Raw genomic sequence first — 23,760 nt, 5'->3', positions numbered from 1 at the left:
ACGTGAAGTTCAGTCAGCATCTCCAGTGTACAGAACTATTTCTGTTGTAAGATATATTGCAAAGATAATGGCCAAGTGCTGATAATTAAAAAATGGTGTATTACAGATACTGCAAAGCTAGCGCTGGTGAACGGATTTCTCACGCAGAAGCCAAGCCTCCTGCGTTGATTTAAATCAGGTGGTGCTCTCCAGGGTAGCGTGCAATTTCGGCCACAAGTACTGGGATTTCTTTTTGATTTTAATTTTAATTTGAACTCTTTGATAGATGCTGTGCTTTTAGATACCACAATCTGCATATCTGCAATGTTTATGTTCTACTTGTTAATTGTGAGGCATAACAGACTAAAGCTTCTATTTTCATTAATCCTGTCACATAAACACACATAAAACACTCTGGCCTTCCAGGACCTGTGTTTTACTGTTTATATCCACACTATATGACCAAAAGTATGTGCACCCCTGACCATTAAACCCATGTGTGCTTGTCGAGCATCTCATTCCAGATTTATTCCCCTTTGCTGTTATAATAAGCTCCACTCTTCTCCGAAGTCTTTCTACTAGATGTTGGAGCGTGGCTGTGGGGATTTGTGTTCATTCAGCTACAAGAGCATTAGTGAGGTCAGGCGCTGATGTTGGGATGTCGAGGAGGTCTGGGGTGCAGTCGGTGTTCCAGTTCATCCCAAAGGTGTTCAGTGGGGTTGAGGTCAGGGCTCTGTGCAGGACACTCGAGTTCTTCCACTCCAACCTTCACACACCATGTCTTCATGGAGCTCGCTTTGTGCACAGGGGCATTGTCATGCTGGAACAGGTTTGAGCCTCTTAGTTCCAGTGAAGGGAAATTGTAATGCTACAGCATACAAAGACATTCTATACAATTGTGTGCTTCCAAGTTTATGGGAACAGTTTGGGGAAGAACCACAGATGGGTGTGATGGTCAGGGGTGCACATACATTTGGCCATATAGTCCAACTAGAAATGTTTGATAATTGAATTGTTGGAAATTGTCATGTATAACCTCTTCTAGCGAAGGCGGGATCTGTCACTCAGAGAGCTGACCAATGGTATCGCTCCAATCACCGCTGCGCCCATGTTTGAGTCCAATCACCGCGCTCTTTCCACCTGCCTGTCAGCGCCAAACGCAGCCAATGGCGTGCGCCGGGAGGCGGGACATGGAAGCGAAACGGTCGCCTGGTTGCATCCTTCCGTGATGCTGCTGTTTCTGCTCTAGCGTATTTTTCATGACCGATTTTAATTGCGGAGTTTTCGGAGAGCTCCGACAGGGACGGGACCGACGTGTTATCCGCGGAAGAGCCGTAACCAGGGCGGAAATCGGGCCGAAGCACGGCGCTGAGGGGCCGCGGGGCCCGGGCTCGCTCCGGCCTGATGCGGATGGATGGTGCGCGGCGGCCCTGTAACCTGAGCTAACGCGCTTAAAACCGGGGCTGAATCATCCGCGTGCTTTCCTTTCAAACAAACCGGTTTCTCCAAAATCCTTTCGTTTCTCCACATCCGGACTGTTGGAGAGAAAATCCAGCCGGTGTCCAGCGCTTGGACTCCCAGTCATGGGCAACACGCCGGCCGCCAGGAGGGGAAACGAGATGGAGAGCGGTGCGCCTTCATCCATCCCTCTGTCTCTCTCTCTCTCTCTCTCTCTCTCGTCATCCTTCTGTCTCTCTCGTCATCCCTCTATCTCTCTCTCTGTTTCCATTCATCCCTCTGTATCTCTCTCTCTCCCTTCATCCCTCTGTATCTCTCTCTGTATCTCTCTCTCCCTTCATCCCTCTGTATCTCTCTCTCTCCCTTCATCCCTCTGTATCTCTCTCTCCCTTCATCCCTCTGTATCTCTCTCTGTATCTCTCTCTCCCTTCATCCCCCTGTATCTCTCTCTTTTTTCATCTCTCTCTCTTTCTTTCTCTGTCTCCCCTCATCCCTCTGTATCTCTCTTTCTATCCATCTCTCTCTCTGTCTCTATCACTATATCTGTCCCCCTTCATCACTCTCTCTCTTTACATCCATCTCTCTCTCTCTTTCTCTCTCTCCCTTTATCCCTTTGTATCTCTCTCTTCATTCCTCTATATCTTTCTCAAACTCTGTCTCCCTTTATCCCTCTCTCTCTCTCTCTCTCTCTCTCTCTTCATCCCTCTGTATCTTTCTTTTCGTCCCTGTATATCTCTTTCTTCATCTCTCTGTATCTCTCTTTTCATTCCTCTGTATCTTTCTTCCTTCATCTCTCTCTTCATCTCACTTCTTTCTTTTTCCTTTCTCCTCCGTCCTGCTTCTCTCCATCCTCCTCCTCAGCATCATACTATCACTAAAATCCTTCACGTCTTCAAGTATGAAATTAAACGAGATTCACAATTTTTATTGCATATAACGGCTTTAAGTCTTAGATATTTGAATATGATTTGGTATTAGAAATTTCAAGTAAAAATAGATAATTCAAGTTTTAAAATGAATGAAAAGGAAATTCTAGGTTTTAAAAGAAATCAGGGAATTCACGTTAAAAAGGAAATTAAAGTTTTAAAAAGCAAACCAGGTAGGACAAATTTCAGGTCAGGAAATTCAGGACAGGAGAATTTTAGCACCTTGTACTCGTTTGCAGATGAACATTTACGGCAGTGGAAAATTTCAGATTCAGATGAAAATGAAAATGAAGGAAGTTGAAATTCAGGTTAAAATAAACAGCAATACGTAAAGAACCCTGCCATCAACATGATACGACAAATTAATCTGGGAACCATTTTGGACCAAACGATACAGAGTGATCTTTAAACGTAAAAAAAAAAAAAAAAGTCAGATTCGCTAAGCAGTGATAATCTGATCATTAATCATTAATTAATAATCTCTGTTCAGTCAGTCTCAGTGAAGGAGGCGTGGCCTCTGTGTCTCAGTCCCAGTGAAGGAGGCGTGGCCTCTGTGCCCATCATCAATTTGTGCAGTTATCAGATTATTGCAGCATAAAAAAATATCTAGGCCCAATATTCAGGATACTTATATATTTCACTGCTTACATGTAGAAAGAAAACTGTAAAGAAAAAAATGCGTAACAATAAACACTCCCAAATAAATATTTAGCAGCTCAAAAGAGACTCATTAAAGCCAGTAACCTCGAGTCGAATCTGCATCCAAACAAATAACCAGAAATATTAGAAATCATTGCTATCACCTCACTACTGGAAAGTAAACTAGCTTTCGCTTAATGTCGAGATACTTTTAAATGAGTTTTACGTTTCCTGAAACTAGATGTTATAAGTACATGTACGTGTGTTGAACAAATTATTGCCAAAATCTCAATTTGTTGCAGTTTGTTCATCAATTTGTTCCTACATCTCAATCACAGTACACAATATTTCATTCACATCACCCATTCCTAGCACAAAGCTTCCACAAGCAAAAATACTGCAATGTTTGTTTTGTACATTATATGACCAAAAGTATGTGTCCCCCTGACCATCACACCCTTATGTTCTTGTTGAACATCCCATTCCAGATTTATTCCCCTTTGCTGTTATAATAAGCTCCACTCTTCTGCGAAGTCTTTCCACTAGATGTTGGAGCGTGGCTGTGGGGATTTGTGTTCATTCAGCTACAAGAGCATTAGTGAGGTCAGGCGCTGATGTTGGGATGTTGAGGAGGTCTGGGGTTCAGTCGGTGTTCCAGTTCATCCCAAAGGTGTTCAGTGGGGTTGAGGTCAGGGCTCTGTGCAGGACACTCGAGTTCTTCCACTCCAACCTTCACACACCATGTCTTCATGGAGCTCGCTTTGTGCACAGGGGCATTGTCATGCTGGAACAGGTTTGAGCCTCTTAGTTCCAGTGAAGGAAGTTGTAATGTTACAGCACACAAAGGCATTGTGTGCAGATTGGGGAAGAACCACATATGGATGTGATGGTCAGGGGTGCACATACTTTTGGCCATATAGTATATGTTTGTGATGCTGTTTTATGTGATTCCTCCATAGTTAAAGAGTTCTTGGCCCTCGCCAGGGAAGACTTCCTCAGGAAATGGGAGAATCCTGCTCAGGTAAGAGGGAGAGTGTGGGGGAGAGTGTGACCCCAACCTTTACACCAACAATGACAAAGCAACTCACAACCATAAAATTCTGACGGGTTTACACATATTTTACGCATGGTACAAACGGCAAATCGTAAGTTCTTTACTCATACAGTTAACAAGCTAGCAAAAAGCTAGCCAGGTAGTGTTAGTGATTACAAGATAACGAACATTTATGATATATTTATCTTCTTAAAACAGCGAGCTCTGTAGTCAGTGTTATAGATTTAACCAGCTGCCGTGTCTATATGTTGATTGATTGATTGACTGATTGGTTGATCGAAGCAAATATGACTATAATCTCATTTAAGAGTAGAGAAGCGATGTTTTATTTACTGTTGATGGAGCGAGCAGCCATGTTGATATGACGTCATCCTATACGTAGGATTCAGGCATTCTCAACTTGCACTTTAATGCACTTTACGTATATTACAGCAGTGCGTCCATCAGGCACTGTCTTTTTTTTACACACAGCCGCACACAAACACACTCCTACTTATCATCTGTCTGCAGTGTGCGTCTTTCATGGTCGCTAGGTTTAACAGACTTTGTTTGCTCTGCCTCTACTTCTAAATGTTTTAAATATATATATATATATATATATATATATATATATATATATATATATAAATTTTTAAATGGACATTTTGGTCCACAGAATGTTGCCGTTTCAGTGCATTTATATTTCCTGTGGAGACGCTGCTGCTGATGTTGGTTTCTCACAGTGTTGGGTAGCAAAGCACCAGCTGATATTTTACTCCTGTGATTATGGCTATTTGAAAAGAGAAGAAATAAAGAATAGAAGAAGAACGCTTTACAGTAGCAGGAGTTACAAGGTCAAGTCACTAGCATGTTATAATGCAATTAATCATTATAAAAAAATGATTAGGATAGCAGAAGTGGCCTAAATACCTATATTTTACTTAAAAATGTCATTCTAAATGTCTACATTATTTGGTATGATATGTATTGGTGTAGGTGTTTTTCCCTGTACAGGTACATTATGCCTTTAATGGCTGTGTGTGTGTGTGTGTGTGTGTGTGTGTGTTCATTCAGAATACAGCATCTCTGGATCAGTTTGATTTGCTGAAGACTCTGGGAACAGGCTCGTTTGGCCGTGTGATGCTCGTCAGGCACCGGGAGAACGGCCAGCACTACGCCATGAAGATCCTCAACAAGCAGAAGGTACAAAACTTAAACGTGCCTTTGACATACATGGTTCAGCCTGTCAGACAGTCACCTAGAGCCTGTTTCAAAGATAAGAAAGTGATTTAATTGTTATATTAGCTGTTCTAAAAAAAGACAATAGGAGAAAGGCAAAGTAGCGCCTGCACGTTTATCCTCATCAGGGATAATGCAGATTAGAAACATAAACCCCGCCTCCCACTAATTGCTTTAAAAGGTGTTCCATGGCCTGCATTTGCATATCAGAACCTGATTGGCTTATATATTTTATGATGCAGTAACACTCACCAGTCACATGTGTATTTCTCTCTCTCTCTCTCAGTTTCAGTTTTCATGTGCTTTATTGGCATGACAAATAATTGTATATTCATATTGCCAAAGCAAGTCTAAAGGAAGGGTAGAGTAAAAATGGAGAAATAAAATAAAAAGACAAAACAAAATAAAATAAAATACTAATAGATTAAAATAACCAAAAAAATTGTGCAAATGATGGACATAAGTTAAGGACAATATAAAGGCACTATATACAGAATAATTGAAAAAGAAGGGTAAAATGTGTAAAATTACAGAATAAAGGTGAATTTACTAATAAAGGTAGGAAAAAATATAAACAATAATAATAATATTAAAGAAGAGCAATCATAACAGTTAGAAGAGACACAAGGGCGAGGCAGATCACTCGCTGTCCCTCATGTTGTGGCAGGACGAGACGTACTGTGCTGCTAATATACAGCAGTCTTTATCTTCTCCTAGTAGGAGAGGGAGTTTTTCACTGTCTGATAGTTCGTCAGATGTTTCGGGTGTGTGTTTAATTTTAGGGTAGAATTTTTCTCGGATGTCTGTGTATTTTGTGCAGCTCTGTCTCAGTTGTGTTTTGGTTGCAGTGTAGGCGCAACCTTTCTTCCTGTGGGAGCCATGTTTTCCTGTGTCTGCCTGTTTCTAACGCTAGGTCGTGTCCACTGAGTCTGTACCTTGTCAAGGTGGTTTTCATTTTTTATCTCTCTCTCTCTCTCTCTCTCTCTCTCTCTCTCTCAGGTGGTGAAGTTGAAGCAGATTGAACACACTCTGAATGAGAAACGCATCTTGCAGGCTGTCAGTTTTCCTTTCCTAGTACAGCTTGAGTACTCCTTTAAGGTGTGTGTGTGTGTGTGTTCTCTGCTGTTATACAAAGACTCTAATGTGAATGGGTGGTGTATCGAACATGGTGTTATAAATACTGTGTGTGTGTGTGTGTGTGTGTGTGTAGGATAACACTAACCTGTACATGGTAATGGAGTATGTTCAGGGAGGAGAGATGTTTTCACACTTGCGCAGGATCGGCAGGTTCAGGTGAGACACACACGTTACACACGTTTGACGTTTTCACACATCAGTAAATTAAACGTTTTTATGATGATCGGTTTTGTGAGTTTTTAAGTGTAAAGGCTGACACTTAAGTGTAAAGTGTCTTTTTATCCACCTTTCCTCTGTAAACTCAAAACAAACTTCACTGAACTGAGCTCCAGTCATTATATTGGGGCATGATGTTGTTGTGTCTCCCCCTACTGGTAATGCAATAGATTCAAATTTTAATTCAAATTTAATTCTTGTGCACCATCATTCCGGAGATTACGTTTTATAATCAGTGTATTAGTAATTCATTAGCAGTTATGTGTATATGTAATATAATGTCACAGGATTTTTATAACACAATCTGCAATGTACATGAAGTTTTCTGTAGATCTTAATTTCCTGTGGAAACTTTGACAGGAGACTTTTTTCAGGAAGTGATGTCATTCAAGTAAATCAGGTTAAAAGATCATTTTGATAGACAAGCAGCTGACAGCAATCAGTCAGTCAATGGAAAATAGCCATTTTAAAAGTTTACATCCCCCATGATGAATGAAACAAGTTACCTCTCTTGGTATTTCTTTCTTTTTCTCTCTCTCCCTCTCTCTCTCTGTCTTTCTGTTTATACAGTGAACCTCATGCTCGGTTTTATGCATCTCAGATAGTTCTGACGTTTGAGTATCTTCACGCTCTGGATCTCATCTACAGAGATCTGAAACCAGAAAACCTCCTCATCGACCAGCAGGGCTACATACAGGTCTCTCTCTCTCTCTCTCTTTCTCTCTCTCTCTCTCTCTCGCTGTCGCTCTCTCACTCACACACACATTTTCATTTTCCTCTAAGCCCCTATTAATCTTATTTAATGGCCCTAAAAGGCTCGATCAGTGAGTTGTGACAGTTATTGGCGATTTTCTTTTTTCAGCCAATCAGATCACAGGAATTACAGTAAATGAAAACCCCTCACTCATCCTCTGAGCTTCCTCTTCCTGCATCAGTGCGTTTCATGCTGTCACACTGTACAATCGCTGCCATTTTGAGAACCAAACAGTGCACTGACTTTATCAGTGTCATTGAGTCTGTGCTTCATTTTCATTTTCAAGATTCATTATTATTTAATACTGATAATCGAGTTCTCTAACACACTTCACTACATACAGTACATCTACAGCAATCAGCAGTGAAGCGGATCTTCCCTGTCACACTGCCGCATAGCTATGTTAGCTAGCTAGCTACGTTATGGGACAACAACTGGGAAAATTCATTAGTTAGCTGATATTAGGGCCTTTCGCACCCGGGAACCTTTTCATAGTACCTGAACTAATTGTGGAACTACCCACTTTTTGGCGTTTTCGCACCTCCGGAACTGGGTGTGATTTTAGTACCGACTGCCTTTTTCGAGAACCAAATTAGCTCCTACTCCGGAGCAGGGTCTAACCAGCACAACTGGTACTATCTGTGACGTAAGGAGACGTTGATTGGCCAAACGGTGAAACCGTTTGTTTGATCGGTAAAACGTCATGTAAACATACTGTAGTGGCAACTTATTTCGCAAGTATGGAGAACAGCGATAGCTGGACGCAACCCTTTAAACGGTACTGGGAAATAGTTCACGCACAATCGCCCAGTACTTTAGTACTGTAAATTTAGTTCTGGAACTAAAGCGGTGCGAAAGGCCCTTTTCCTCTTGATGAAACACACTGGTATCTTTTACCCACGCAGACGTGAACAGTCGCTCAGCTGCTGTGCTCTTTAAATGCTTTGAGGCTCTCCAGAACAGGGAGAAGCATTGTGTGTGATAAATATAAATATAAGGAAAACACAAATTCGGTAAGATTTCTGCCAGTTTAAGTGGAGTTAGGATTTCAAGGGAAAGTACACAAGGATCAAATCTAATTTTAGCAGCTCTTTCCAAGTATCGTTTATTCCAGTGAGTAATTTTAGCCATCTTTCACCTCTAGATTCAGTATCAAATATGGCAACTGCAACAAAAAAAATTAATTTTAAAACTCATGTGACTGAAATGCAAGGCTACAGAGTGCGTGATGAGAATCTCATCAGTTGAACTGAACTCTGCTGCCTTCTACTGTCCACACAGAGCACTGCAGCTTACTGCAACCACATTTCACTTTATTATTCTCTAAATCAGGGGTGACCAATCTTCTCCGCAAAGGGCCGGTCAGGCAGGAGCCACACCTGATTCTACCTGTTTAAGCAGTTGATCTTGGCTTTCAGTAGACTCAGGTGTGGCTTCTGCTTGGTTGGAATGAAAACCTGCACCTTCACTGGACCTTTTCGGATAAGACTGGACACCTCTGCTCTAAATAAATTAAAGCAATGAGCTTTAAGGATGATGAGAAAATCACTGTAACACACATCCTTGAGTAGCTAATTGCTTTTATCAAAGGGCAACAAAACAATATTATAAAATCCAGTGCTTAATAAATTATTTATTTTCTTGTTATTAATAATTTTTAATATATTATTTATTTATTTGTTATTTATTATTATTGTTGTTGTTATTATTTTCGGTTTTATTAGTTTAACAACCTGCCGCATTAATACACAATTCAGTTGTTGTGATGAGGTCACAGGATTTTACAGCCAATCAGATTTCAGAAACCAAACTATCCGTTTTGTAAAAAATTATAAACATTGACACTGAGTACGTTTTGGTTGATTGAACGTTATGTAACTGTGACTTTTTGCTAAACTGTTTCTTTAGCAGTATGTATCATTTAAAAGGTTTTTAAAAGGTTTTATGATGAATTAGTGTTAAAGTAACACGATATATAACATGAGTGTGTGTGTGTGTGTGTGTGTGTGTGTGTGTGTGTGCGTGTGTGCAGTATTTTACACTGACATGGAAGCTTTAATATTGAAATCCATCTCGTGTCTGTCAGTGACCCAGCAGTCGGATAGGGTACATGGCAGTGTTTCCAAATCACATATTCATCTTTATTTATACATCCTAGATTTATAAATCAGGATAAATTAACAACAAATGTTCAGATGCCATTTTAAGTAATTTTGGGGGCTTTATAAAAAGGCAAACAGAGAAAATGAACAAATAAAGCTAGCTAGCTAATGTTAGAGAAAGTGAACAACCCGAAGATAGCTAGCTGACAGTAGAGAAAATGAACAAATTTAGCTAGCGAATGTTAGAGAAAATCAGCAAAGCTAGCTTGCTAACATTAGACAAAATGAATAAATAAAGTTAGCTAGACAGTGTTAGAGAAATGTTAGACAAAAGGAACAAAGCTAGCTATCTTTTACTTTGCTGTAGAATTGTACTGCATTCAACTTACCTCATAAGTGATTCACAGCTCAGAATGATGCACCTCGACCTCAGTGCATTTGACACAGGAAGTGGGGAAAAAAAACATGGACGCCTGCATGTTTGTCTTTTGTTAGCAACAGGCTAGCCAGCTAACTGTGAAGAGTAATGCATATTTTCCTCAGAATAGTGAACTGTAGAGTCAGTGTTATAGATTTAACAAGTGAATATGTCTATGTTAATTAATAACAATTAATTACTATTAATAATTAATTAATATGTCAATTAATATTAATCTAAAGCTAATACTTGTATATACAGTACAACTCATTTAAAGGTAAGAAGTGTGATTTTGTTTACTTCTGATGCTGTGAGCGGCCATGTTGATTTGACGTCACATAAGGGGGTGTTTTCTTTGGCTTTTACTTAGTTGCGAGTTAGCATGGATTAAAGGTTTAAGGTGAAGCTTGATGCTCAGTGCAGTGTTTAACGTGTGTGTGTGTGTGTGTGTGTGTGTGTGTGTGTGTGTGTAGGTGACAGACTTTGGCTTTGCAAAGCGTGTTAAAGGTCGCACATGGACGCTGTGTGGCACGCCTGAGTATCTGGCTCCAGAGATCATCCTAAGTAAAGTAAGTCTCAGTGCTGTTTCTGTTTCTGTTTCTTCCTGTCAATTCTATGCAAATTAGGTATGATGCGATAAAGCAACAAATCCAAATGATTGGTTCAAATGATTCCTCAGACCAATCCCATGACACATGTTGTCCGAAGGTACTTCAGTTCCCCGCTCACTACTTTAGTTCCTACCTGCAGTTAGTTCCCATTTACTGTTTGATGCATAAAAACAGAAGAATGTGCTGGTGATTTCATCTTATCTTTTCATATATGACTTATCAATAAATATGTATAGAGACATTACAAAAAAATAAATAAAATAAAGCTTCTGCAGGAAGTAGCAGAGATCGTTAGTGTTTCTGGTGAGTGAAGGTAGCTAGTACAGAAAGCGAAGGTAGTACAAAGCTAACACGTATAACATACAACCAAATTTCACCCTGATTAGTGCGTTATTTAATTTAACTAGTTAGCTTTAGATGCTACAGTTTGTAGCTACGACTGTTTCTCATCAAAATCTTTTAAAATGCTGGACAGGCCACACCCACACGAGACAACAGTAGCAGTCGCTACACGCTGCAAAAGACAATGTACAACCAACATGAGTGACTTGTCTGCTAGTGTGAACGTAGTGTTATACTCTCTCACACTTTCTCCCTTGTTTTCTCCCACAGGGTTATAATAAAGCGGTGGACTGGTGGGCTCTGGGCGTGCTGGTGTACGAGATGGCAGCCGGGTATCCTCCGTTCTTCGCAGATCAGCCAATCCACATCTACGAGAAGATCGTCTCAGGAAAGGTGATGACAAAACCCACTAATGAGTGAATCTGTGCTTTTTAAACTCTTTAGTTAAATGGCTCTTGTGTCGCTAGATATAGAAAAATGGCCTCTGATTAAATGCATGTATGTAAATACAATTTCATAATCACTTTTAGGAGCACTGTACGTAACTGTGTGTGTGTGTGTGTGTGTGTGTGCGCGCGCAGGTGCGCTTTCCCTCACACTTCAGCTCGGATTTGAAGGAGCTCCTGCGCAACCTGCTGCAGGTCGACCTCACCAAGCGCTACGGCAACCTGAAGAACGGTGTCAACGACATCAAGGGCCACAAATGGTTCTCCACCACTGACTGGATCGCCATCTACCAGAGGAGGGTAAGACACACACACACACACACACACACACACACACCTACCCTCATTTACTTACCCCACACAGGCACACAGGCAGCTGTACAAACAGAATCTTTATTTTTACCATCATTAAAACTGCAGACTGAAAATAACAAAATTGTTTGGTGTTGAAAGAGGCCAGGCCTCCTTCACTGAGACTGAGACACAGAGGCCACGCCTCCTTCACTGAGACTGAGACACAGAGGCCACAACCTTCTTCACTGAGACTGAGACACAGAGGCCACGCCTCCTTCACTGAGACTGAGACACAGAGGCCACGCCTCCTTCACTGAGACTGAGACACAGAGGCCACGCCTCCTTCACTGAGACTGAGACACAGAGGCCACAACCTCCTTCACTGAGATTGACAAAGATAGAGGCCACGCCTTTTTCATGGAGACACAGAGGCCACTCCTCCTTCACTGAGACTGATAAAGAAATGCTGAACTCTGAATTGCTGTGTGTGTGTGTGTGTGTGTGTGTGTGTGTGTTAGGTGGAGGCTCCGTTTATCCCTAAGTGCAGGGGTCCGGGGGACACCAGCAACTTCGACGACTATGAGGAAGAGGAGATCCGAGTGTCCCTCACTGAGAAGTGTGCTAAAGAGTTCGCCGACTTCTAGCGCAGCCGAATGAGATGAGCGAGCGAGAATTAGCATGATGGATGTTTTTTTTTTCTGTGTGTAGAATCAGTGCGAGCAGCTAAAAGGAGTACAGTGACGAGCCGGAAGGACAGACACCGTTGCCTTCGCCATCCCGTTTCCTCGTCCACGTTTATCACGTTTATTGTTACTCTTTTATTTTGATCTACTTGCGGTTCGTCATGGCGACAGGGACGCATTCGATGAGTCCTCACCTCAGGAGCGCTCGACTCCGCCCATCATCTCCACCACAGACTGTTGCATAATAAGTGACGTTTTCATGCTTTGTGCTTCTTTTAGGCCTGAGTGTTGCTGTACTGTTTTAATGCATTGAAAGGATGACGCTGAGAAAAAGCCATGATTCTATAATGTTTATAGTGTCGAGTATAGAGCTTATTATGATATTATTATTATTATTATTATTATTATTATTAGTCCCTGGATCTGCCTGCGTCTCGGCGTGCTGCATTGATCAGTCTCTGAAGTGTCACGTATGAAAAATGTGCCATGAGATCAGAGCTCGATGACAGAGCTTGATGGTTGTTTAGTTGATTAATGGTTTTAACACGTCCACTGAAGTCCAGGAGCGTGTGCACTCTGCGCCCTTTAATATGTGGGAGGTGACGGAGAAAAGAACCTGACAGTACACTTTCATTTACACCTTTATCCTGAAGGGATTTTTGTTTTTGTTTGTGAACAGCTGTTTCAGTGCTGCTGGATTTTATCAGGATGTTAAATTCAGTTTCGAGTTTCGATTCTTCAGCTCTACAAGCTGATTCTACGAACACATCGCCGTGTGTAAATTCGATACGCCATATTGCTCAGAAAACGAATGAAAGCTTTTTATTTGTACGTTATATGAGTTGTGATGTCACAATCGCACCAACATAGTCCGTTTCGGCTATATTCGCATCACAAAGAGACATTTGTGCTGTTTTAGGCTGCTTTCACGCTTAGCGTTTTCATTTATTTGTGTATTTAATTTTAAAAAATGCATCACAATTCAAAAACAAAAAATTGGTGTTGTTTACAGTTGGAACTACGATGGTATCTGAATGAATGAAAATACAGGAAATAACAGGCCAGAGCGTCTTTTGTGCCGATATGAAAAAAGCAACTCACGCAATATGCACACTGTAATCATAACAACGTTCCTACCAGTCCTAGCTAGTGGTGGCTAACTAGCCTAGCCTGCTCTTTAGATTAGAGTTTTTATTATCAGTGATGCAGATGGAATACAGATGGTGTGAATCTGGAGATGAAGAGCTTATTTGCCTTCGCTGTAGTTATGGAGGCAGAAAATCAAGAGAATCTCCTCATATTCCTTAAACTCACCCCCAACTTACAACCTGATTGGTCTCACATTGGGCACTTGATGTCATTCAGTGTTTTTCTGAAATGTTTTTCTGAAACAGGTTCTGTTGGGGCCAAAAAAAAAAAAAAAAACGCCAAAGGCAACTCTTTTTTAAAGTGTCTGACTTCTGCCTGCCTTGCTGACGGATTACATATGAGAAAGAAAAAAAAGAGTGTGAAAGCAGCCTAATTTATTTACTTATTAAGCAATATTTTTAAATGAATAGTGTAACGCTGCGGGCTATCAACGTTCAAATAACCGTGAGTGGCAATCAGATCAGTGTCACCAATCACAGCTCAGGTGAGCTCATGAATACAGAATTAGCGCTGTCCTCAGCTTCGTATGTCTCGAAGGATGAACCTGTTAGTCCTCACCATCCCGGATTGGTAATTGGAGTCTCAGTGGAAATTTGCTAAGAAAATTCAATTGTACTATGTTTGTGCCTTCAAAAGAAACTTTTGTGCTATTTTACGTCTTAAATTTAAGCAGTAGCACGTTGTTTTAAAGCTGCGCTGTCCCTCTTCAATACTTTGGTGCAATTGGAATGTTGTGTTGAAGGTTTGCTGAATGATGTGACTCATTTTAAAAGTTCAGTGTAACAAATTGAGGAATCGCAGAGCACAAATGTGTTGACGGCACAATGCTAGTGCTAATGGACGAGGTTGTTTTGGTGCGAATGGAACTTTGATGTTGTGCCGAGTGACGTTACGAGTCACGTATTTGTAATGGCTAAATCTTTTGAAAACCACACACTGAAATGGTAAACGGTGTTTGCTTTCTAAAGGTGTTTTTACATAGAAACTTTTAAGGGTTAGTTTTAACCAGGTAACCTGCTAGTTTTAAGCAGGGTTTAGAAGCGACATAAAGACTTCAACGGCTCAAACGCAGCACAAACAGATTGCTCTTTTATTTGTTTTCTCTTTATATACTGAATTGCTCTAGTCTCACCATTTAGTGAGGGGGAAAAAAGCATGACTGACTTGGAGATCCACAAATCCAGTTATCCTCAGGTTATCCACACTAAGCCAACAGCATCCTGTCAGGTCTGTCTGCAGATCACAGAGCACAGCAGGTGTATGTTCGAGCGTATTTATGGAAATTTGGGCGTCGGTGATTTTACGAGAGCAACACTGAGTGGGCCATAGATGTGAAGGCGGGTGTGTCTTTGAGTCAGTACATAAAAGCCATCAAATATCCATTTTTCTTGGTCCGCTAGATAACAGGAACTAACCTGACAGGATTTCTGAAAGGATTTTTACACCATATATAAACATTTTTACACCATATATAAGCACCATCATAAACGTTCATAGAACACGTGAGAGAACCTTTGAATGCAATCATTTCAAACTAATTTTTAAATTCTGTGTGCCACTCAAACATTTGAATAAGTTGTTCATGTTTGGGTTCATATGGGTTTAATGACACGCCCACTGGTCTGCAGACAGATCTTCCTCCATGAGCAGGAATGTGTGGGAGGTGAAATGAGCTGTAGATTGGAAGAGAGAATGTGGTGACGGTGCACTGAGTATTTCCTACATGTTATTTACATTCAGGTGCCCAGGCAAAGCAATTTGACTTGCATTTGAATGATTGTGAGAGGACAAGTCCAATGTCATGCCAAAATGAACATGTTTCTACAGTTTCATTTTGAACCCTGACTCTCCTGAGCCTGAGCCTGTTGGTGTACATCTTTCTTCCCTTTTTTAAACTCCATAAATCATTTCCTTAGCTGGTAAAGTCTGTTCTTCCTCGGCAGACGGGTAAAGTGAAACTGGCTTCTTTTGGGTGTTCTGAATTTTATAATACTCAAGTCTGTTAACTCTCCAGATTCCACAGCGTCATTTACCGACTGAAGACACGGCGGAGTGCTCTGGTGATATTTTGCACCACAAGAATCATTCCAATAAAGTTTTACTTGTGTAAATACCACACTTGTGACGCCTTTTAATTTGCTTTCATTGAAGGAACTATAAGGTGAATTCAGATATACTGGGACAGTGTTTTTTTTTTTTATTTCCACCTTGTCTAAGCTTTCTTGCCATTAATAAAAAGCAACTAAAAAACAACAAAATCCCCCAACACATGACACATTTCTGAAATCCTCAAAGTGTTGATATTCTACATGTGAAAGAAAAATGTTTATATCATATTTTAAATAAGAATGACTTAGCATTTTATCAGAACTGACTGATAACCATTGTTAATGACAAGTCTGGTAATTTAGGACACATTTTCATTGGTTAGAGCTTTTACTTTCATGCTCAATCACATGTTAAAAATTTTTTTTGGTATCAAACTTATTCGTGACATCAATAAATCACCTGACCATCACACAGCCATATGTGGTTCTTCATCAAACTGTTCCCACAAACTTGGAAGCACACAATTGTATAGAAAGTCTTTGTATGATGCAGCATTACAGTTTCCCTTCACTGGAACTAAGAGGCTGAAACCTGTTCCAGCATGACGATGCCCCTGTGCACAAAGCGAGCTCCATGAAGACATGGTGTGTGAAGGTTGGAGTGGAAGAACTCGAGTGTCCTGCACAGAGCCCTGACCTCAACCCCACTGAACACCTTTGGGATGAACTGGAACACCGACTGAACCCCAGACCTCCTCACCAACATCAGCACCTGATCTCACTAATGCTCTTGTAGCTGAATGAACACAAATCCCCACAGCCACGCTCCAACATCTAGTGGAAACCTTCCCAGGAGAGTGGCGCTTATTATAACAGCAAAGGGGAATAAATCTATGAATATGAATAGAGCACATATGGGTGTGATGGTCAGGGGTACACATACTTTTGACCATATAGTGTATATTAAGTAAGCCTCCATCATTAATTTCTTACAGCAGTAAGAACAATAACAGGGTTTAAAAAAATTTCAATATTTTCAAATATTCAGTATTTCACAGGGGAAAGACGCCACTAAATGTTAAGTAAGATTTTATAATTAATTTCTTGCAGAAGCAGCAGAACAAAGGATGTAAACATAGACATCAATTTCTAAATGTACATACTACTGCATACTACTATGCATACTATGCTCTCTCTCTCGCTGCATCTCTGCCAGTCTAAATAAATGTATCATAGTGATGGGTTATAAGAGGGTGAGAGTAGATTACATTAATATTAGTGTGTTTCTTTCATTGGGAAAACCCATTTTTTAAGATTGTTTCAACTAAGCCATGTTCGGTAATTTGGAACATCTTGAAAATGATTCACATATAAACAGTAGACATCTTGTGTAGGTGCCGGGTTTGAGCCCCACGCAGGGCACCAGCCCCAGCCACAGGGGTACACAGGCTAGTGCACGCTCAGTGGCGGTACCAAGCCCAGATACATGGGGAGGGTTGGGTCACGAAGGGCATCTGGTGTAAAACCTGTGCCAAATCAATATGCGAACAAGCGAAGGTGACTCACTGTGGTGACCCTAACAGGAGCAGCAGAAAGAACAGCAACAATACATTTTGTGTGTATATGCCTCATAAATAAGTGTAATATATTAGTCATGATAAAACATATGTCATTTTTCCTACCTCAGGCTTTTTGGGGTGAACTCCCTGTTTTGATACTGACCACACCCCCTTGTATGATGTCAGAATAATTAGGTCTTGTCATTTCTATCAGGCAGTTCCATTGAAATGGTTCAGTGACTTAAGATTAACTTTCTTTTATCAAAGCCAGATAATAAATGCTAGTAAGTTTAACTGTCCCAATTTATCCAAATTCACCCTAATTAGGGAAACTCTTCAAAGGGGAATAACAATTTTAATGGAATAATCAAAGTAAATGAAATAAATAAAATAAAATGTGTTTATATAGTAGATCTAATATTGTTCAGTTTGTTTTGTTATATAATAATCTCTATACAATCTATACATATCTATCATGTGACATTTTTGGTATAAAATTAAGCTTGAGAAAACCAATATGGAAAGTGTTTTCCCCGTGCACCCAAAGAAATTAAATTATTTGAAATAAAATAAAATAAAATATACCGGAGTCATACTGGTCTACTCTATGTACACTTATGACCACACGCTTGCAATGCACGCACACACACACACACACACACACACACACAAGGATCGCCAGTTTATCAGGTCCACCCACTATATAAGTCATTTTCTTCAATTACTAACCACAGCTCATCGGTTGCTCTGATAAATAAACATAGTCATGACAAATACTTGATATGATAAAGATTTAAACTCATCACCTTTAGGTAACCTGTTTAAAAGTGCGGGAAGCAGGGGAAACAGTGAGAGCGTATGCGAAATTAAACTCGTGAGGGGAGGACCATTGTGCAGTAACCGTGTGAAAATACACAGAAAAATTAATTACCTCAGGTATTTTGATGTGTATTTATTGAATTAGACTTAATTTACATATAAAAACAAAATGAAGTTATTATTTTGTATCTGTATTATTGGTTCAGGAGAGGAAACATTAACTAATTAGTTAGCTAAACTTTCTAGCTAATATTCTAGCTCTCTAGTCAGATTTGCTGACATTTTAAAATAAGATGGCATGTAAGAGTGCATGGAGGCATAGTTAGCACGTTTGCCTCGCACCTCCAGGGCTGGGGGTCAAATCCTGCCTCCACTTTGCGTGCACAGAGCTCATATGTTCTCCCCATGCTTCAGGGGTTTCTTCCGGGTTCTCCAGTTTCCTCCGCCGGTCCAAAGACATGCGCTGTAGGCTGACTGGCATCTCTAAACTGTGTGAGTGTGTGTGTGCAATTGTGCCCTGCCAGAGTGCCCCCCCGCCTTGTGCCCCGAGTCCTCTGGGAAAGGCTCCAGGCTTCCCCATGACCCTGTGTAGGATAAGCAGTATGGAAAATGGATGGATAGAGTTTATATACTTTTCAATTAGGGGAGTTCTTTTTAAAAAATATTTTTATAATTAGTTTCTTAGCATAGCTATTTTATGTTTCATAAAGTTTACATCTAATTTTACTACAATGTTTGCTATTTAAGCTTCTGCTAATGTTGTATCTCGACAATGACAGTTTTATAATGGGCTACTTGCCCTCAGAGCTGTGACGTATTTCTGTTTTGAAATAGCACGAATCTCGCATCGCCAGTAGCACTGTTTAGGGTTTTTTTCAGTCATAGAGTTGGACTAATGTTAAACTGGATGTTCGTTTCTGTTAATAGGTATTTCCTTACCTTCATAGTTGTTTATGTATGATGAAGCAAACAGTCTGGTGCCTTTCTCCAGTTTACTAACAGGAGCTTTGCAATTGTTCATACACATACGTTATGATGAACATCACTGACATTCATTTTCGGGAGCTCCTGCAGACACCAGGTGCCATTTTGATCATAATGCAGAAGTGTTTGTGCAAGTAGCCCATTGCTTGTGTTGCTTTATTTTTAGATTCTGATCTTTTATGAGAGAAACATGGAAAAGAAACCAAAACTCACAAGATTTTTTGTTTTGTTTTATTTCGTTTCCTTCTCCCCAAATTTCTCATTAGGGATTTTCTTCACATATACAGCCAGCTTGTTATGGTAGCATGATCTCATTATCATTACAATAATGCTTCAGTCTGGACACATTTCACAATTATTGTGCTAAATGAGGGCATACAGTAGGTTACAGCTAGCTTAGTAGTTCTTGTTAAAAATTGGTGTGTGTACATGTAACCTTCCACAAGCTCGCAAAAATAGTAAGTTCCTTCACTTTAGAGATGTTTTTCATTAAACAAATGTATTTTTATGTAACAAAAATACAATGGTGCTGTTGTAGTAAAATAATCAAAGATAGGGTGATGTGATGAAGTGTTATTGAGTTAAAGCTGTGTTTTATTCCTCTTATACCTCACAAATTTGTTAACAAGTATAATTTTTTAGTCATGAAGTTGGCGTGTCTCTAATGTCTCACTACGTCTCCCTCACATTCCCACACGTCTCCAGGCACAGTATCCTGCGGAATAACTGGTGAACGCTCAATAGTGAAATCCCAAGACAAAATCCACAGGCTAACTAATGTAAGCTTTCCCAAAATTACAAATCAAAAAACAAAACTGTTATTTGTGTTTAATTATTATCATTTGTGTATGTAGATATTTTGTTAATAATCACAATTATGTTTAATAGTCACAGTTGGAATCTTAAGAATCCTCATTTTTCATTTTGGTCTTACCTAGCTAGCTAGCTATAGCACATTGCAGATTTTAGAACACACCCTGCTTTGACGTAGGACTTTTTTTCTGTCTTGATTTTTAACGTATTGCCACGGTTCATTCAGGAAATAAGTCATGTAGCCATAGATAAACTCCAACTGTTATAGCTACGTATGAGTATATTGACATTATGCATTTTTAAATAACGTCTACGCAGGATGGAAGAAAAGACATCTGTTTCTTAATTAAACCCTTAGTTATTTAATTTTATCTTCAGTAATGAACATTATTGTTATATCACTCTCTTTCTCTCTCTCTCTCTCTCTGTTTGCATTTGTGTGTGTGTGCGTGTGTGTATTGCACCATATATTTTTGATATGAGTAGCTCATAGTCATGTGCAATTTCAATGTTTACAATATGCAGCATTTACTATGAACACCTTTTAATTTCGTGAATACAGTTTAGTCCAGCCATGTAGCAGTGCAGTTGCCGCTATCAGATTAATTAGCTTAGCTAACCGACATAAGTTGTGTACGCACCTCTAATTCCACGTGTCAGCAGCAAATGAGGTACTCTAGATACTTTGTCATGACGGGTTGTTGTGGTCTTACGGCAAAACTGGTGCACTGTCACTGCACAGTAAATTGAAAACACTATAAAGCTGCATTTTTGTCCTGTTAGCCTGCCCCACCCCTCCCCTTATTTAATGCTGGGGAACATCCATGAAACGAGTTAGTTCCTGTTATTACTTATGTTATAGCAGCTATAAATATTCGTCCCCTCACCCTCCTTTTTCTCTCTCTCGACATTAAAAAGGCAAAAAAAAAGAGATGGAGCCTCAACAATACTTTCTGAATACACTACATATATATATATATATATATATATATATATATATATATACTCTATATCACTCTACACTGTATCACTCTACACTGTATCACTCTACACTATATCACTCTACACTGTATCACTCTACACTATATCACTCTACACTATATCACTCTACTCTATATCACTCTACACTGTATCACTCTACACTGTATCACTCTACTCTATATCAATCTACACTATATCACTCTACTCTATATCACTCTACACTGTATCACTCTACTCTATATCACTCTACACTGTATCACTCTACACTATATCACTCTACACTGTATCACTCTACTCTGTATCAATCTACTCTGTATCAATCTACACTATATCACTCTACACTGTATCACTCTACACTGTATCAATCTACACTATATCACTCTACACTGTATCACTCTACACTGTATCATTCTACACTATATCACTCTAAATCACTCTACACTGTATCACTCTACTCTATCTCACTCTACACTATATCACTCTACACTGTATCACTCTACACTGTATCATTCTACACTATATCACTCTAAATCACTCTACACTGTATCACTCTACTCTATCTCACTCTACACTATATCACTCTACACTGTATCACTCTACACTGTATCATTCTACACTATAGCACTCTATATCACTCTACACTGTATCACTCTACACTATATCACTCTACTCTGTATCAATCTACACTATATCACTCTACACTGTATCACTCTACACTATATCACACTACTCTATATCACTCTACTCTATAGCACTCTATATCACTCTACACTGTATCACTCTACACTATATCACACTACTCTATAGCACTCTGCTCTATATCACTATACACTATATCACTCTACATTATATCACTCTACTCTGTAACACTCTACTCTATACCACTCTACTCTATATCTACATATATATATATATATATATATATATATATATATATATATATATATATATATATGTGTGTGTGTGTGTGTGTGTGTTGTGTGTGTGTGTGTGTGTATAATATCTGTGTATTTTATACATAGAAAAGTACATGAGTACAAATTAATGGTGTTCCACACTGTGTAAGCCAGTCAAGCCCTCATTTTAACACATATCGAACACAATATGACACAAACTGTGTCAAAATTGTGATAACATAAAATAGTGATTAAAAAAGAGGTTTTTGAGAGTGTATGCATTATATTTTTCTATTTCTATTCTATTTTTTTAGGTATTTACTATATTCTATAACACCACACACACACACACACACACACACACACACAACTAAATATTTATATCAACCTCTCTATTCATATATCATGCCGTTTGCACTGTTTTGTCACTTTTATTTACTGCCATCCTGCCACATTTGTCTTACACTACACTATATCACACTACTTACTCTATATCACTCTACACTCTATCACTCTACTCTGTATCACTCTACACTGTATCACACTACTCTATATCACTCTACTCTATATCATTCTATATCACTCTTCACTATATCACACTACTTACTCTGTATCACTCTACACTGTATCACACTACTCTATATCGCTCTACTCTATATCACTCTATATCACTCTTCACTATATCACACTACTTACTCTATATCACTCTACACTGTATCACACTACTCTATATCGCTCTACTCTATATCACTCTATATCACTCTTCACTATATCACACTACTTACTCTATATCACTCTACACTGTATCACTCTACACTGTATCACACTACTCTATATCGCTCTACTCTATATCACTCTATATCACTCTTCACTATATCACACTACCTACTCTATATCACTCTACACTGTATCACACTACTCTATATCGCTCTACTCTATATCACTCTATATCACTCTTCACTATATCACACTACCTACTCTATATCACTCTACACTGTATCACACTACTCTATATCGCTCTACTCTATATCACTCTATATCACTCTTCACTATATCACACTACTTACTCTATATCACTCTACACTGTATCACACTACTCTATATCACTCTACTCTATATAACTCTACACTGTATCACTCTACACTATATCACTCTACACTGTATCACACTACTCTATATCACTCTACACTGTATCACTCTACACTATATCACTCTACTCTATATCACTCTACACTGTATCACTCTACACTATATCACTCTACTCTATATCAATCTACACTATATCAATCTACACTATATCACTCTACACTGTATCAATCTACACTATATCACTCTACACTGTATCACTCTACTCTATCTCACTCTACACTATATCACTCTACACTGTATCACTCTACACTGTATCATTCTACACTATATCACTCTAAATCACTCTACACTGTATCGCTCTACTCTATATCACTCTACACTGTATCACTCTACACTATATCACTCTACTCTGTATCAATCTACACTATATCACTCTACACTGTATCACTCTACACTATATCACACTACTCTATATCACTCTACTCTATAGCACTCTATATCACTCTACACTGTATCACTCTACACTATATCACACTACTCTATAGCACTCTGCTCTATATCACTATACACTATATCACTCTACATTATATCACTCTACTCTGTAACACTCTACTCTATACCACTCTACTCTATATCACTCTACTCTGTATCACTCTACACTGTATCACTCTACATTATATCACTCTACTCTGTATCACTCTACACTATATCACTCTACATTATATCACTCTACACTGTATCACTCTACATTATATCACTCTACTCTATATCAGTCTACACTATATCACTCTACATTATATCACTCTACTCTATATCAGTCTACACTATATCACTCTACACTATATCACTCTACTCTATATCACTCTACTCTATATCACTCTACACTATATCACTCTACACTATATCACTCTACTCTATATCAGTCTACTCTATATCACTCTACACTATATCACTCTACTCTGTATCACTCTACTCTTTATCACTCTACATTATATAACTGTACCCTGTATCACTCTACTCTATATAACTCTACACTGTATCACTCTACATTATATCACTCTTCTCTATAACACTCTACATTGTATCACTCCACACTATATCACTCTACATTATATCACTCTACTCTATATCACTCTACTCTGTAT

At 39.2% G+C, this 23,760-nt stretch overlaps 1 protein-coding gene across 1 annotated transcript; it reads left to right on the top strand.

The window, feature by feature from the left end:
- The first annotated feature begins 573 nt into the window (after window positions 1–573).
- Window positions 574–15,833, top strand: prkacab (protein kinase, cAMP-dependent, catalytic, alpha, genome duplicate b). Its single transcript, XM_026931886.3, has 10 exons — window positions 574–1,608; window positions 3,962–4,023; window positions 5,110–5,238; window positions 6,274–6,372; window positions 6,485–6,567; window positions 7,198–7,324; window positions 10,375–10,470; window positions 11,125–11,247; window positions 11,436–11,600; window positions 12,113–15,833. The coding sequence occupies exons 1-10, from the start codon at window positions 1,563–1,565 to the stop codon at window positions 12,236–12,238; spliced, it is 1,056 nt and encodes a 351-aa protein (XP_026787687.1). The 5' UTR covers window positions 574–1,562; the 3' UTR covers window positions 12,239–15,833.
- Window positions 15,834–23,760: the final 7,927 nt, after the last annotated feature.

This window comes from Pangasianodon hypophthalmus, chromosome 26, assembly GCF_027358585.1.
Source record: "Pangasianodon hypophthalmus isolate fPanHyp1 chromosome 26, fPanHyp1.pri, whole genome shotgun sequence".
Lineage (NCBI taxonomy): Eukaryota > Metazoa > Chordata > Actinopteri > Siluriformes > Pangasiidae > Pangasianodon > Pangasianodon hypophthalmus.
The sequence above is the reverse complement of the archived record's forward strand: the minus strand, read 5'-3'. Positions and strand labels throughout refer to the sequence as shown.